Source organism: Macrobrachium nipponense, chromosome 13 (assembly GCF_015104395.2).
Source record: "Macrobrachium nipponense isolate FS-2020 chromosome 13, ASM1510439v2, whole genome shotgun sequence".
Lineage (NCBI taxonomy): Eukaryota > Metazoa > Arthropoda > Malacostraca > Decapoda > Palaemonidae > Macrobrachium > Macrobrachium nipponense.
The window spans coordinates 79567986-79584992 of NC_087206.1; the positions used below are offsets into that span (position 1 = coordinate 79567986).

Here is a 17007-nt window from a genome sequence, read left to right on the forward strand (position 1 = left end):
GTTAGCCGTACCCCTCTGGTCCCCGTAGTCTTCTTCCTTGCGGAAGAAGAGACGGGCCCCGCTCCCGAAGGAGCAGGAGGACCAGCGGAAGGAACCCTCCCGCCGCCCACCGAGGTGAGATGGGTCCCGAGAAGCTTCCCGAGGGAGACTTTTTTCTTAGGAGGGAGGAGGCACCTTCCTCTTCTTCGTCAGCTTCCTCAGGACAGACGTAAGATCTGCTATCCAGGGCGGAGTCCGGGGCTGCTGTAGCCGAAGCCACAGGGCCCTAGTACACCTGTACAGACAGACCACATCTGGGGTAGTACCCACCACGAACAGGGACGACGTCAGCAGGTATGGGCCATCTCAGGAACAGCAGGCACAAGTCCCGACAGCATGGTAGGGACAGCCAGCGCAGCAACGGCAGGGACAGCCAGCGCACAACGGCAGGGGACAGCCAGCGCAGCAACTGCATGGACAGTCGCCCAGATCGCAGTAGGCAGGCAGCACCGGAAACACAGGAAAGTGGACAGCAGCCAGCAACATCCTGGTACCGCGGCAGGTCCAGGGGCGAGCTCTAGGGCAGCGGAAGTGTGGTCGCGGCAGCGCGGCAACCACGAGCGGCGGCGGCACGCCCCCCTCTCGGTACGGCGAACGGCCACTTCACAGCGGCTGTAGGCAAGACTGTTACCACGTGAGGCGAGTACACCAGGTGAGGAGGGACGTCGTCACCTTGGAGCGTGGTCACCACTCCATGGGTGACCGCAGTAGGCCCAGACATAGAACCGCAGCCCCTGGACACTAGCACGCCCTGCAAATGGAAGGAGGACGCCCATACCTCACCAAGGTCCACCCTCGTGCGGGCAGTAGCACCTGCGGAAATAACAGTAGTAGCGATTAGTGGGGGGGGAATGAAAAAGTCTCGCGTGTGAGCCTCTCCGAACGAGTGGAAGACCCCGAATACAATTGTACATCGGGCACTGAGCGCCCTCCCCCGCGCTCGACGGATCGGCGAGGAGAAGAACGCAGATAACCTCAAAGGGGTGAAGGGCCATCTGTGGGAGCTGAGCGGGGGGGGGGGGGGGGGGGTCTCGTTCCCCACCCCCGCACAGCACCCATGTACCCACAATAATAATAGAGCCCGAGAGCAATCGTGCCCTCGGCCCGAATGCAAGGGCATAAGGATCAATTCCCTGACTGAGCGGAACTTGAACCAAATAATATTGATGCAATCAATAATAAAGGAATAAAATGAAAAAGAATCTTGCATTACGATTCACTTCACAATGAATAAGGGCTCGGATCGAGCGCATTTGCGCCCTCGGTACCGAGCGCAAGGGTAAAAGGATCCATTCGCGATTATGAATGGAAACCTTGATCCATAATGAATTGAATTGCAATCAAAATATATATGAAAATGAAAAAGAATACTGCGCTTGCGATTTCACTTCATACAAATAAAAAGGGGAAGGATCAATTCCCGGTAATAGCGGAAAACATTGATCCAAGTAAACAATGCATCTCAATAAAATATGAAAAATGAAAAAGAACTGCACTTGCGATTTCACTTCATTCAAATAAAAAGGGGAAGGATCAATTTCCGGGTAAGCTCGGAAACTGATCCAAAATGAGTATTGCTACAATCAAAATAATATATATGAAAATGAAAAAGAATACTGTACTTGCGATTCCACTTCCATACAGAATAAGTTTTCGTGCCGAGCGCATTCGCTCGGCAACGAGCATACAGGTCAAAAAAAAAAAAAAAAATAATGAAAAGAGCACTTACTTACGATTTTCATCTACACATTTCCAACCAAAATATACGCTCGGAGCGAGCGCTCTCCCGCCCTCGGCACCGAGCATACACAATACGAGGATCATTTCTGGGAAAATGAATTCCCGCACTTACGCCCTTCAGTCCCGGCACTCGGGTAATCGGAGGGCGTGGTGAAACCAAGATCCTTTAATTCACAATTGAATTCAATGGAAATAAATATGAAATGATTGTACTTACAATTCAGTTTCACTAGATAAATAGAAAAAGAAAAACACAACCATGCGAAAGCAACGACGATGAAGCGGGCAGAGAGCGATGATACACGTCCACACGCCAGCAGGCCGAAAGCAAAAGTGATTTGTTTACCTCCCAGTCGCGCGCGCGCGCCTGTCGGACAAGCAGTTAACTACCGAACCCCTTGTTCGAAAGCTTACGACCTATCCAGCTGCCGCTAGTACCTTCCTATTGTAAAAGGACCGAAGGTTTGTATGCCGTGTCGGAACAACTAAGGATTATTATATTCAAAATATGCTGGTCTAGATGAGCTAGTTCTATGACTTTCATATTACACTGTCAATGTATTCACTTACACACACCTTGGAATGAAAATGTGTTAAGCACTATGATGCCCTCTTAATTATAGCAAACAACACTAAATAAGTTGTCAACTCACTTCAGGTAGGATACCCGAACCATATCAATACTAGTTTCATCACTCTTGTTCGGCCTTAGGGTGATAGTACGTCCCGTCAAAATATCAGTATAAATTAATTCATTACGCACCAGCCCTTGACTGTTTGTCAGTGGCTGATGACCAAATGACAAAATAGATGTCAAACTGGTCCACTCAACACCTCTGAGGGAAAAAAAAACAATAATGAAAATAGAATACAAATAAAAATGAAATTAATATTCATATTATATTCCTAAAATATTGAAACCTGTATTCTAATCATTGAACAACTTTTAACACAATATACCAACCTTACTGGATATGTGTGAAGTGCAAACTCTCGCTCTAATACACCAGTTGCCATATTTATGATCTGTACAGCTCCAGCCTGTGTCCCTGCAGCTAATCTTGGGACATACTGATGTATATTACGTGTTGTGAGAGGTGGACACATTCTTATCACTAATGGAGGTGGAGACACAGCAGGCATTAAACCGGTCATCAATATTCTGAGGTTTACGCGATGGCCTAATTCCTGAAATGATTTTATGGTTCATACTGTTACAATACTGATTAAGGATATTTTAACACATTTTAGTGTGCACTGTCTTCCAACCACAGTGTGTGATCTTAGTAGATCATTTATGATGAAATATGATTAATAGATAAATTGTGGCATTTTAATTATACTAACAACATGCTACATGAGCAAAGCTTTAAGTTTAAGTATTTTTTTTGTTGCATGCAGTTAGATATTTAAAAAATCTTGAATGCTAAAGCTCCCTTCTTTAATGGGTTCTTTAATGGCTAAGATAATTATTAAACTTAAACTGAATGGTTAAGGTTTTGACTTAATATGAATGTGAACTGATTATTTCAAAGGCAAAGTTTGGTGATTTGAGTAATACATTATGGCAGTGATGTGGGCATCTGCATTTGTAAATTATCTCTAACAAAGATGTCTGTCTTCTGTTCAGCTTATCTCTGCTTAATACAGTAGCAGGATTAGTATCTGCTCAACAGATTTCTATTAATATTTCTAATTATCAATAACGGGTTAGATTTTGGTTTAGATCCAAGTCTGGATCTGGATCAAGGAATTTTTTTATTACTGCAGTCACTCATGTTCATTTCAGGGCAACAGCACCTTCCCACTCTTTGTGAAGAAAAAACAATAAGTGATAGAAAAGAATATGTGGGTTGTTAACCACACTGGAGGTAGTTTACAGTCTCTAACTGCCCTGTCTGGTTTTGATTCTAGCGACTATTTCAATAAAGCTTGGCTAGGCATTACAGTAGCACTCCAGGCATCTGGATTTCTGGCAGGTGTTGAAATCAGGTAAGTAATGAGGTACAAACAGTACAGCTTAGTTTTTTAAACTTCACGATACGGTAAAATATACCAGAGCCAATATATATAGCCTATACAGCATTTTCATACAATTTCTACCCTAAACCAATCCATAATTTACTCTTATCCAATTTCAGAGATTTTTTTGCAAAATTATTTCACCAACATCAGTCAATGTAGACCTGTTTTGATCATAAAATGAGACAGAAATCAAAAGATCATACAGTACAACATATTGTACAATACCTTTACATTTTCTGAAAGCGCCCATGCAGGCTTCACCATATCTGCTAACGCAGTCTTTGGCATATTGAGATTGACACCTTCTGGTGACTGAGTAAGACCAAAATGATTGTCAGCCATCTTGAGACCTGACTGGGGAACTTGGCATGGAACAGGTGGTGCTGATGGTGCTCCAGGTGTAAACAGCGGAGTGCTGACAGAAAGGCGGCAATGAGATGCTGAAGTGGTAACTTGCTTGAACACAACTCGACCATCTCCCAGGACAAGGGCTGAATTAAGAAAAGTAGAATAGAATATAGAATTTAGGCCAAAGGCCAAGTGCTGAAGCTGATGAGGTCATTCATTGCTCAAAGGGAAACTGAGAGTAAAAGAGGTTTTCTGGGTGTAAAAAGAGGAAAACCTCACAATTGTACTATGAATTAATTGCTATGAGAGGGTGAGAAGTAAGATGGATGAAAGAGAATATGAGCAGAGGTACAGTAAAAGGAATGAAAGAGAGTTGCAGCTAGAGGCTGAAGGTATGCTGCAAAGAACCTTAAGTAGCACCTACAGTGCACGCACCTGATGGCACTACTCCCCTACGCGGGAATTAAGAAAAGTAGGAAAAAAACTACAAAAAGTAGGGAGAAAAAAGAACATAATCAAAATCCTGTTCTATCTTTAGCAAGCTAGCATCTTTGATAAATACTGTGCCCAGCATCTTTTTGAATTCTACCCTATAAGGAAGTTTTTTATCTTCTTCAGATTCATGAAAGTAATTTCACTGCTGGGCATTTAAACCTGTTTATTGTAAATACAGCTAAAAACCTATTAACTATAATGTGAATGGCATTACCATAGTTAAAATTATAAAATGATTCCTTTATATGTTGTCATTAGGTACATTCCATTACAATTCTGAACAAGCAAACAAAACTACTCCAAGAAATAAATAGTGCACTTACCCATATGTTTTTCAGACACAGGATCTAATGCAAATCCAATAGCTCTACTCTGTTTATTTAAACGAAGTGGTTCTGAATGGCATTTCCTATCATACATGACTTCATAATAGTGCTCACTAACACCACTAGTATCTGAAAATAATAGATGGTATAGCAAATTATTCTGATGAATAAAGAGTTTACAGTTGTAATCCCAAAACAGACACTATCTCTATGTTCACTTCTTTCTGACTTTCTAAAAAATGGCTGAGTATGAAAATAGGACTGACATACAGAAGAGGACATAAAATGATTGCATAAATGAACATGTAAAATGATGCTGCAAACACTTAGGGATGTTTAAAACCAGATAATTTTCATTACAAAAATAGATTGATTCGTACTTACTACAACTTAATATTCTGTAAAAAGTACTTGACAGTTGTAAAACATAAAGCAATAATCTCTTAACATACTAGCCTGAATTTTACATGTGTTTTATCACTCATGAGTTAAGAGAGGGAAAAATTCTAAATTGTTATATATTCATAATGAAATGCAATATATTATATAACACAGGGGTAACCTTTCATACAAGAGGAAGGTGGAGGCTCTGTGCCACCGTTTCACATTAGCTTCTCATTCTTATGCTAACAGAAAAATGGTTTTATACCAAAAATTTTTCATATAAACGAAATAATATGATATTGTTAGAATACAATAAAGTTTTGTACATACTTACCCGGCAGATATATACTTAGCTTATGTCTCCGACGTCTGACAGAAATTCGAATTTCGCGGCACACGCTGCAGGTAGGTCAGGTGATCTACCCCCCTACCCTTGCCGCTGGGTGGCAGGAATAGGAACCGTTCCCGTTCTAGAAACCAGATTTTTCTCTTCCCACCTGTCTCCTGAGGGGAGGCTGGGTGGGCCATTCATCGTATATATCTGCCGGGTAAGTATGTACAAAACTTTATTGTATTCTAACAATATCATTTCTGGGCTCAGCTCGTGTCGCTTGCGCGAAATATCCTTTAATCTATTATTTCTAGGGTAAATGTACTAACACATACCATAGAATAAATAAAAAATCAAAATAAACGAAAAAGGTCAGTATGACTGACTCGCTCACCCTCTAGGAGGGTGTCGGTATGAACACTAGGCGAGTGAGACCACTACCACGAGCCAAATGCCAATAGAAATCTCCCACTACAAAACCCTCCAAGAGGGGAGCCGTCCCACAGAGGGAGCAGCTCGTACTACTACTACACCATCCCATGCTTGCGACTGCTGCGCCTCTAGTGGCCATCCTTTTGTTAAAGTTTAGCGCCAGGAGCCACACGGTGCTAATTTTCTCTCAGTGTTTTTTGTGCCCTTTCGTGGATTTTTTACTATAATGGAGGCGTGCAGCTATCGCAGCAGCTAAGTTAAGTACTCAGTATTTACGGTTAGCGAGTTTTTTCCGTACCCCGAGACGGTATTTGCCGTTTTTTTAGGTATAGATACGTTCTCGGGGGCTGGAAGCATGGCAGCATGGTCCTGCCGCATGTTGGGTTCGTTCTTGGTCTCCATACCTAGAACACCCCTTATTATTTTACGCTCTATTTTGATTATCCGCGTTATTACGTCTACTCAAGTTGTTATACATGTATGTATTTCACCTTATGTAGGCTTTTTCTATCCAGACCCTAGTCCAGGTTCTTCGTATCGGCCCCTGACTAGCTTTGAGTGGTAGACTTGCCTTCGGGCTAGTCGCACACTCCTGGATTTTTTCTCCTGCTATTTTACCTTCTTTCTTTCATTTTTATTATATATTATATTTTTTATGTTTTGTTGTTGTTAGGTTAGTTGGCGTTGGCTCTTAGCCTAGGTCCTGGCTCGTAGAGCCTAGTCTACCGTTGATCAGTTCGGTCGCTTCCTCATAGCTTCTCTCTGATCAGTTTGGTTTTCGCCCTATGGGCCTATATGCTACCGCTTTCAGTTCTGGTTGCTTCCCGATAGCTTCTCTCTGATCAGTTGGTTGGCCTAGGCTTGGTTACCGTATCTTAGTTTACCGCCTCGTGGTCACTACGTGATCACGAGTCAGCCAGGCGCCTGCCAGTCCCTCTTCCCCCTCTCCCGCTCTCCCATAGAGTCGGGCGGGGGTGGGTCGGTCTGTCCTTGCTCGCCCAGCATGCCCGAGCCTGCCTCCCCCTTCCCCTCCACCGGAGGGGCCTGGAGTCCGACAGTCCCTGACTGGTTCCGACCTCTCCGCTTCTCGGCTCGGCCGGGTGGTACGTTGTGGGGGGCTCTGGCCTTCCCCCCCTCCGTTACTTCCTTGTCGCTCCGGGTTAGCGCGAGTCTGTATGTCATCTCGCCCTTCCCTCCTTACTAGAGCTCCTCCCTATCGGAGTCCTGGTATCCAGCGGAAGGGTATAGTCCACCATAGTTGGACCGGAGCATACAATAGGTCTTTACTAACCGTACCGTATTGCTGAGTTACTACACTCCGCTTCACTGGACCTATGTCCCGGTTACTTGCATGTAGGTTTAAGTTATCTTTAAGTTTATCTTAAGTTTCTTAAACCATCCCCACCCCTCCCTTAGTATTTACCGGATCTCTCCGGGATTATAGCCTATTCAGGCAATGCAGGGAGGGGTTATGCCCAAATTTTTTTCCGAGCTCCGCCACGTAACGGAGTTCTTTGGTCCTTAGTCTGTAAGTGTTACCCCTTTTAAGATACTCATGTGTCTTCCCACTTACAGGCCACCAACTGTGAGCATCCGGGATGTTCCGCTACACTTCAGGACCCCTGTGGACACGAAGTTTGCCGGTCCCATGCTCCAGCGCGACTCCGCACGGGGACATCCAGGTCTGGTACCATGAGACGTGTACCATATGTTACGATCTGGTGAGCCAGCTTTTGGAAGGCGTAAGTATTCCATCTCCGCATGCCGCTCCGCTTCTTTTACTTCTTAAGTTTTCATCATTACTTTAACTTAAGGCATCTAGTTTAATTATATCCTAAGTTTTAGTTTTAGTGTGGTTCTTAAATCTAAAATATATCCTCTACAGGCTCCGGCAGTAAGAGATACGGCATTGGCTACCCTGCGGGCCTGGGTCGGAGGTTTTGGCAAGAACGCCGCCAGGGTCAGCCCTACTACTGGAGAAGCGTTTAGCTTTGTTATCTTCCCCGGAGGCAAGGCGACTGGATACGTCGACCCGGTAGAGGCGGACCCCTCTATTGCCTTTATCCAACAACAGCTGGCGGCCTCCTTGACTGAACAAGACCAGGATATCTCCACGGATGTCGCAACCCTGGATATAATGTTGAACCTATGGTAGGTATAGACGACCTGTTGGTCGAGGTAAGTAATGCAGGTACCCAAGGGTCCCCCTTGGGAGTGACTGTTTCTTCTACCCCTGCAACTTCACCATCCTTCCCAGGCTTTACCGGTGATGAGTTATATACTCCTCCAGAGCTTCGGTTAGGCCTAAGATCAAGTCTAAGCATATGACCTTGACTAAGACGTCATCGTCCTCGAAGAAGACGTCCTCGTCTTCTTCTTCGCGTAAGTCTCCGGCTCGTAATCCCGGCCCAGACAGGTCTAAAGGGTCTAGCTCCGGCTCCAAAGTCCAAATCAAACAAAGAGTAAGCCTAAGGAGAAATCCCGCACCCCGGCAGTATCACCAGTTTCCCACTACCTTTGGTGCCTATTCAGAGTCTCCCCTCCACCTCCGCAGCAGCTCCGGCTCTGGACACCAATGCTGGCCTGTTGCAACAGGTGGGCGACTTGGTAGGCTCCCTTAAGACGAGTATGGAACATATGATATCTCGCCTGTCGGATAGGATAACTTCTCAGGATACTATTATAGCCGGCCTAAGAGAAGCCCCTCTTGCCTCTCCCTCAACCTCTAACACTAGTGGATCTCAGCTTCCCCCGTATGACTCGCTGCCCGCTTTCTCCATGAACAATCCTTGGAGAGTAGCGTCATATGCTCCCTTCCTAAGATGGTCTCATCTCCATACCGGAGTTGGAACTCGAAGAATAGAGACTTCGAGTTCTACCCGGAAGGCCTACAGCCTCCCTTCTATAGGCTACGCTAGGCTCACGCCTTCGGCTATGGTTAGAGATGACAGGTACCAAAGGAGACATCCTCTATTCTCGGGACCAGGCCCAACGAGAATGGCTTAGATGTCTAGACGACATGGACTGTTCGAATACCAAGATCCAAACCATCAAAAGTCCCTTTACCATTTTCACGATGGACGGAGGTACCCCGCTCCCTTTACCTTACCAAGATAGCGAGGTCGACCACTCTCAGCAGCTCAGAAAGGGGAACCCATGCCTCAGCTGAAAGAAGCAGACCCACTTCTCCGTTGCTCCCGTCAATTGGAGAATTATGGGAGGACTTGCCTAACACTTTCACAGCTGGCAAACTCAAAACCTGACTGTGCTATGGAGCAGTTTGGTGAAAAGCTGCCAGGCTCCCGGATAGTCTTATTCAAGCGGAGTTTGACTCGAAAACACGATCTAGCCAGGTCAATCAACCTGTGGCTATGTCTGAGGTAGCAACCATGGCTTATGGTTCAGAACCAATTTTTAGCTTATGACCAAAGCCCTGACTCAAACGGTGCAGTCAGACATGTTCGAGTTTGCCACTGCTAGAACAAATTGCAGAAAGCATGTATTGCTAGAGGCAACCATTCGGCATGAACCGAATAGGTTACTTTCTTCTAACATCTGGGGCGCAGATCTCTTCCCAGAGGCTATGGTAAAGGAAGTACAAGCAGAGGCTACGAGGTTGAACCAAAGCCTTAAGGACCGTTGGGGTCTTACGGCTAGGAGAGGCAAGACTTGACACCAAAAAGGTAAGGGACAAAGGAAGCCTAGACGTTTCCAAACCTTACCAAAAGAAGCAGCCGCGCTTCCCTCAACAAGTTCCTACAGTGCCGTTAGTGCAGACAGCTCAGCCCTCCACGTCTAAAGGCCAATCACGCCCTATTTATGTGATATCCCCTCAGCCTCAACCCTCCACCTCATACGCCATCTCTCCAGCTTACAATCCAGCCTTCGAGAGTCAAGCTTCTCAGAGTATGACCGCTCGAACAAGGGAGGCAGAGGTAAGCGGTCCTTTCGTGGGAGAGGATCGGGAGGACCCCTTCAATAGGGGAAAGCACTTCAGAGGAGGTCGAGGGGGTTACCAGAACCAATGAGGAACTTCAGGTAGGAGGGAGGCTGTTTCACTTTCGCCACCGGTGGAACTTCAGCCAGTGGCTCAGACATAGTGTCAAAAGGGCTGGGTTGGAGCTGGTTGACGAACCCACCTCCAGCCAGACCTTTCCGTCAACTTCCTTCCAAGGAATTGACAGAGTACGCAGAGGACCTCCTTCAGAGGAGGCTATAGTCAAAGTCAAGAGATTAAAATTTCAAGGTCGCTTGTTCAGCGTCCCAAAGAAGGGCTCAAACAAAAGAAGGGTAATCTTAGACTTGTCCCCGCTTAAACTTAGCCATCCGCTGCGACAAGTTCAAGATGCTCACGATCTCACAGGTGCGGACCTTACTTCCCCGTTGGGGCCGTCACCACCTCTATCGATCTTACAGACGCCTACTATCATATCCTATTGCAAGACACTCCGTCCGTATCTGGGATTCAAGAGGAGAACCAGACGTTCTCCTTCAAGGTAGTCCCGTTCGGGCTCAACGTGGCAACCCAGGGTGTTCACGAAGCTAGCGGAAGTAGTAGTGCAACAGCTCAGAGCTCAAGGGATTATGGTAGTAGCGATCTCGACGATTGGTTGATCTGGGCCCCATCAGTCGAAGAATGCAACAAGGCCACACTGAAAGTGATCCAATTCCTAGAATATCTAGGATTCAAGATAAACAGATCCAAGTCCAGACTCCCCAGAGTCAAACTTTCAGTGGCTAGGCATTCAATGGAATCTATCCTCACACACCTCTGTCGATTCTATCCACCAAAAGGAAAGAAATAGCGAAGTCAGTCAAGCAATTTCTAAGTCACAACTAGCATCGAGGAGGAGCTCAGGAAAGAATCCTCGGCTCTCTCCAGTTTGCTTCAGTAACGAACATCTTAATGAAAGCCAAACTGAAAGATCTAACCAGGATCTGGCGCTCTCGAGCAAATGTCAGGTCCAGGGACAAGCTATCCTCAGTACCTCTGATTCTAAAGAACGGCTTCGGCCGTGGGCAAAAGTCAAGAATCTGTCAGTGTCAGTCCCTCTTCAGTTCCCTCCACCAGGGATTACCATCCACACAGACGCGTCCTTAAGCGGCTGGGGAGGGTACTCCCAGGTCAAAAAGGTGCAAGGAATTTGGTCACCCCAGTTCCGTCAGTTCCATATAAACGTACTGGAGGGCAATGGCAGTCTTCTTGACTCTGAAAAGTTTACGCCCACCAAGGTACTCCCACATAAAGCTAGTCTTGGACAGCGCAGTGGTAGTACATTGCATAAACAGAGGAGGCTCCAAGTCACGTCATCTAAATCACGTCATGATAGCCATCTTCTCCCTGGCAGACAATTCAGTTGGACATCTTTCCTCCACCCACATAGCTGGAGTAAGAAACGTCATAGCAGACGCCCTATCCCGATCAGTACCCCCTAGAGTCGGAATGGTCTCTAAGACGAGAGTTCGTTCCAATGGATCCTTCAAAGAGTCCCAGGGCTACAGGTGGATCTCTTCGCATCACAAGCGAACCACAACTACCGTGTTATGTAGCCCCCAACCTGGACCCTCTGGCTTACGCCACGGACGCCCTGGCTCTGGACCTGGAACAACTGGGAGAGAATTTACGTCTTCCCTCCAGTGAATCTCCTTATGAAGGTCTTAGACAAACTCAGGACATTCAGGGGTCAAGTGGCTCTAGTAGCCCCAGACTGGCCGAAGAGAGCAATTGGTACCTGATCCTGGAACTGTCTTCGTCCCCTTCGGATCCCCAGTCCCAAGCTCTCCCAGTCATACAAACGAAGACTGTGTTCGCTTCCTCAGGGATTCTCAAACCCTAACTTTATGGATTTCATGAAGTTTGCGGCAAAAAGAGATGCGAATATTGACCCTCAGAATATTCTTTTCCTGGATCCGATAAAATAAAAGGGATTCAACTTTGAGGCAGTATGATGCTGCCGTCAAAAAGTTAGCAATCTTCCTGAGAGAGTCAGATATCAGAATCATGACAGTTAATTCTGCTATATCCTTTTTCAGATCTTTATTTGAAAAGGGTTTAGCAGCTAGCACGATTACGACAAACAAGTCAGCATTGAAAAGATATTTCAATTTGGATTTAACATAGACTTGACAGATACCTATTTCTCGTCTATTCCTAAAGCATGTGCTAGACTTAGGCCCTCTGTCAGGCCTACGTCAGTTTCATGGTTCTTAAACGATGTTCTAAAACTGGCTTAAACCGAAACCGATAATGACACATGCTCGTTTATGATGCTCCTAAGAAAACTCTGTTTTTATTAAGCCTAGCTTCAGGAGCAAGAATTTCAGAACTGTCGGCTTTATCCAGAGATCCGGATCATATTCAATTCCTTCCCACGGGGGAAGTGCTACTTTCTCCGGAACGTAGCTTTTAGCAAAGAATGAGATCCTTTGATGAGGTGGGAACCTTGGAAGTACTACCCCTTCCACAAGATGTTTCCCTTTGTCCGGTTTCAACCTTACGAGCCTTTCTATCCAGGACCTCCTCTTCCTCATCGGGGCCCCCCCCCTCTTTAGGAGGGAAAAAGGTGGTACTTTATCCACTAAAGGCATCAGGCAACAAATCCTGTACTTTATCAAACAAGCCAATCCTGACTCCTTTCCAAAGCACATGATGTCAGGGCAGTAGCCACCTCAATTAATTACTTCCAACATATGAATTTTGCTGATTTAAAGAAGTATACCGGATGGAAATCGCCGACAGTGTTCAAACGTCACTACTTAAGTCCTTGGAAGCTCTGAAATTCCCAGCAGTAGCAGCGTAACATAGTTTTCCCCTGACTCTAGCTAGATTATAGTAGAAGATTCAGTCCTCCTTTCTACCTGCCTCACCCAACAGTTCGTCTATTCCTGCCTTGTTCATTAACATTTACCTTGTGTCTTAGCTGCTTATGATTGTATACCCCCCCTTTGTGCCCCTTTTGTCTGGTTAGGGACACTCACATCTGATTACCATACTGATCTCATAGATGTTATCCCCTTATTTTTATGCTAGGGGATACATCATAATACAATGGTTACGGGTGTGTATATTAAGTCATATACATTCCTAAGATATTTTATTTTATCATTGATCAAATATTTATGTAAATTTTATACTAATTGCTATTTCTATTTTTGATACATGTTGTTACACAGATTTATTGTGATAGGTAATCATTGTACCTATTTGTATATATGTAAATTACCTTATATTATTAACATAATTAGATTTAAGGGTAATTTAAGCATAATTCTGATTTTGTTTTACTGTGTACTTGTATCTTTTTTTAGCAATTATATTCATTCTTTTATTTTGTATCTTTTATTTGAGACCTATTTTGTTTTATTATATTTTATTTACTTTGTTTACATCTTGTGCTGTTTCTCTGGTACGATTTCGCGCAAGCGACACGAGCTGAGCCCAGAAAAAGGATTTTGACGTAAGGAAAAATCTATTTCTGGGCGATTGGCTCGTGTCGCCAGCGAAATACCCCCCCTACCCATCCCTTCGCTCAAGATTGTCTGCTACTTCAGGATGGCCACTCGAGGCGCAGCAGTCGCAAGCATGGATGGTGTAGTAGTAGTACGAGCTGCTCCCTCTGTGGGACGGCTCCCCTCTTGGAGGGTGGTTTTGTAGTGGGAGATTTCTATTGTTGGCATTTGGCTCGTGGTAGTGGTCTCACTCGCCTAGTGTTCATACGACACCCTCCTTAGAGGGTTGAGCGAGTCAGTTCATACTGACCTTTTTTTTTCTTTATTTTATTTATTTCTCTGGTATGTGTTAGTACATTTACCCTAGAAATAATAGATTAAAGGATATTTCGCTGGCGACACGAGCCAATCGCCAGAAATAGATTTTTCCTTACGTCAAAATCCTTTTTTTGTACATGCAACTTCCCCTGCAGATATATACTTAGCTGATTGACACCCTTGGTGGTGGGTAAGAGACAACTATTACTGAAGTAGACAGGTAAACAACATACGTTTGTAGTAATAAATAAATAAAACCTTGGTTTCCTACTTGTTCAGGCGCAAGATTCCATGGCTAATGCCTAGGAATCTGCTTCGCCCTCAAGAGCCTCAGCGAGGATGTGACCTATGGCTAAGAGTTTCTTGTGGGTCTGTCGATGGGGTCTTTATCCATTTACTCGACAGAGCCTCTTACATGACAATATGCCTATGCCTAGTGGCATAATTAAGGAGCACAACACCGATCCTGATCACCTGATCCTAACACGAGGGTTAGTGCTTAAGTTGAAAAGAGTTATCCCCAAACTCCTTTCAAACAACCCAAAGAAAAAACACGACGTTAAATAAAATTTAACTCGCAGACACGTATCAACCAAGAGAGAAGGATCTCTCGTAGGTTATCTTGACATCCTTCGGATATGGGAAGTCAACACAGAGTTGCATCTCCCGTATGTGACAGCTAATATGTCCTTATGACATATTGTTAAGGAAAGAACAAGAATACAGAAAAGCTCGCACTTCATGCGCTTTTAATTCTCAGCTGTTTGAAGGAATCATCAATGCACTTGTCAAGTGCTTAGGAGATCACATTGTCTCAAAGAAGCCAGGGCGGTTCTTTGATATAGATCTCTTCTGGGTGAAGCCTGGAGCCTGGCTAGTGCCTCGTGCCTGGCTGGAGCCTTGCGCCTGAATGGCACCTAGAGCCTGGCTGGAGCCTTGCGCCTGGCTGGCGCCTCGCGCCTGGCTGGCGCCTCGCGCCTGGCTGCGCCTCGCACCTGGCTGGCGCCTGATTGGCTCCTCCCCTCCTGGCTAGCGCCTCGCGCCTGGCTGGAGCCTTGCGTCTGGCTGGCGCCTTGCGCCTGGAGCTTGGCAGAAGAACTTCATGATTACTGTCTATGAGTCTGCATGCCTCAAGAGTTTCAGCGAGGTAGGGACCTATGACTGACAAACCCTTCTGGATCATGTCAATGGGGGCTAGCCCAGCTTACACGACAGAGCTTCTCGATCGTGCCAATGGGGGCTGACCCACTTACATGGCAGAGCCTTACCTGTATCATATCAATGGGGACTAAGCCTCTTACATGACAGAGCTTTAGGTTTCTCTTTACTGGAAGGAGCCTTGCGGCTGGATGGATCCTCAATCCTGACTGGAGCCTACCCTTGAAGGAGCCTGGCACCTGGATGGCGCCTGGCTGGCTTCTAGAGCCTGGCTGGCTCCTAGAGCCTGGCTGGCGCCTCGCACCTGGCTTGGCTCCTCCACACTTGCTGGAGCTTCGAGCTTGGAAGAGTCCTCTAGGCTGTCTGGCGATGTCCCACATCGGACACTCTTATATCTGTCCGATTTGTTCGCCTCTGGCGCATTTGCGCCAGGTTGGAGGCCCGCTCCTTCTCAGTATCCGACCATGACAGAGTTCCCTTGGAACTGTCCGCCTCTGGCGTTTTTTTCGCCTGTATGGCATTTGGCGCCTGGCTGGCGCTACATTGTCCGAGAGTCCTGAACAACCACATAGTCTATCAGGAGACTGGAGAAGGGTGGAAGAAATTCTTCCCCTTTGAGCTTTTGGCCCCTGGCAAGGGGAGGTGATTGTAGTCAGCTACATCCAGTAGACGACAGGATATCTAACAATACGAGAGAGAAGTGTCTTCCTCCGAGGAGGATCCTTCGTGAATACTTCCTTTGCTAACGAGATCTCTTCTTACATGTTGATGAGGTTCCTCGTTGCAGAATCTTCCCTATCCTTGCCCGAAGGAAGGGAAGGAGTCTGGAAGTCGAAGGAGACTCCGAGCTGAAATTGGGCGGAACCCTGATTTCTAGCTCTTACTGTATCCATCTGAATACCTTCTGGGAAGCATTTCGAGCCCTCATCGCACCCCGAAGACTCTGTAGGCAAACGTTTAAACCATCTCTTCTGTAGATGAAAAAGTAAGTACCCTGTCTGGGCAACGAAACTTCTATCTGAAAGCGTTGCGTCAGGAATAGAGGGTTTTAGTTCTTTTGCCAGACATACTATGCTGGCAAGAACCCATTGCCGAGTCTCCATTGAATCTGATGCGAGATTCCAATGCACAAAAAATTCACTTGTCTTCTTGGTTGTTTAGGGCTAAGAGAAACAAAGAATTCCTTCATAAACTTTCTCAAAGAAGTTTGATGAGGAGCAGTTCCATTTTGTCGGAACACGGAATCTGTGGCCACAAAAAGATCCCATTCGGAGTACATGATATCCTACTCTTTGTCGTATTGCGGTATCGTTTAAGATCCCGAAGATCTTAATCTTCTGTTATCTCTATTCCCCTTGTAGAGACAGAGTATAGCCTTTTACTGCGTTCTTTGATAGCAGATATATACCTAGGTGATTCTTCCCTCTGAAAGTGAAGAAAGAACCTCGCTATGTTGGTTCACAGAGGTATCGGAAGAGGACAGTTTTCCTCATTCCATCTAGCACGATCTGCAGCAATTCTATGTCTTAGCCATGACTATTGTCATTTACCTTGAAAAATCCTCTCATTCATGTCCACTTCTGGTCAGTCTGCACACGGAAAGACTCAGAGTGGAGAGGTTTTTTCAGGTCTATATAATAGATTCTGATAGAATATCCAGATACTCTTGGAAAAGCCTTACGAAACATGCTGTGAGAAGAACGTGACTTCTGGTGAATCCAACCTCTCTAAGGCCAAAATGAGGCATTCATCCTCTCTTCCTTTGACGCCCATTTATCTTATATCTGTTAAGAATTTATAACTAGGGGAAAAAGACTAAAGTTTATTCCCCTTCTTTAAATTAAAGATGTCGTATATTGCTACTCTCTTGGTTCGAGGAAAAGGAAGCAGTCTATAGGAAGCCTGTTCGTCTTCTACCTTGCGAAGAGATCTATGAAGAAGACTTTCCGCAGTTCTCAAAAC

At 45.5% G+C, this 17007-nt stretch overlaps 1 protein-coding gene across 2 annotated transcripts in view; it reads right to left on the reverse strand.

Annotated features, from left to right (window-relative positions):
- The window catches only part of LOC135225884 (WD repeat-containing protein 11-like), a 94781-nt gene that overhangs the window by 30258 nt on the left and 47516 nt on the right, over window positions 1-17007 (reverse strand). For both annotated transcript variants that reach the window (XM_064265452.1, XM_064265451.1), the window contains 4 exons: window positions 4971-5102; window positions 4030-4295; window positions 2744-2967; window positions 2433-2615 (listed from right to left, as the gene is read on the reverse strand). In XM_064265452.1, the coding sequence (XP_064121522.1) occupies window positions 2433-2615; window positions 2744-2967; window positions 4030-4295; window positions 4971-5102 (805 nt within the window). The remainder of the gene's footprint in view (window positions 1-2432; window positions 2616-2743; window positions 2968-4029; window positions 4296-4970; window positions 5103-17007) is intronic.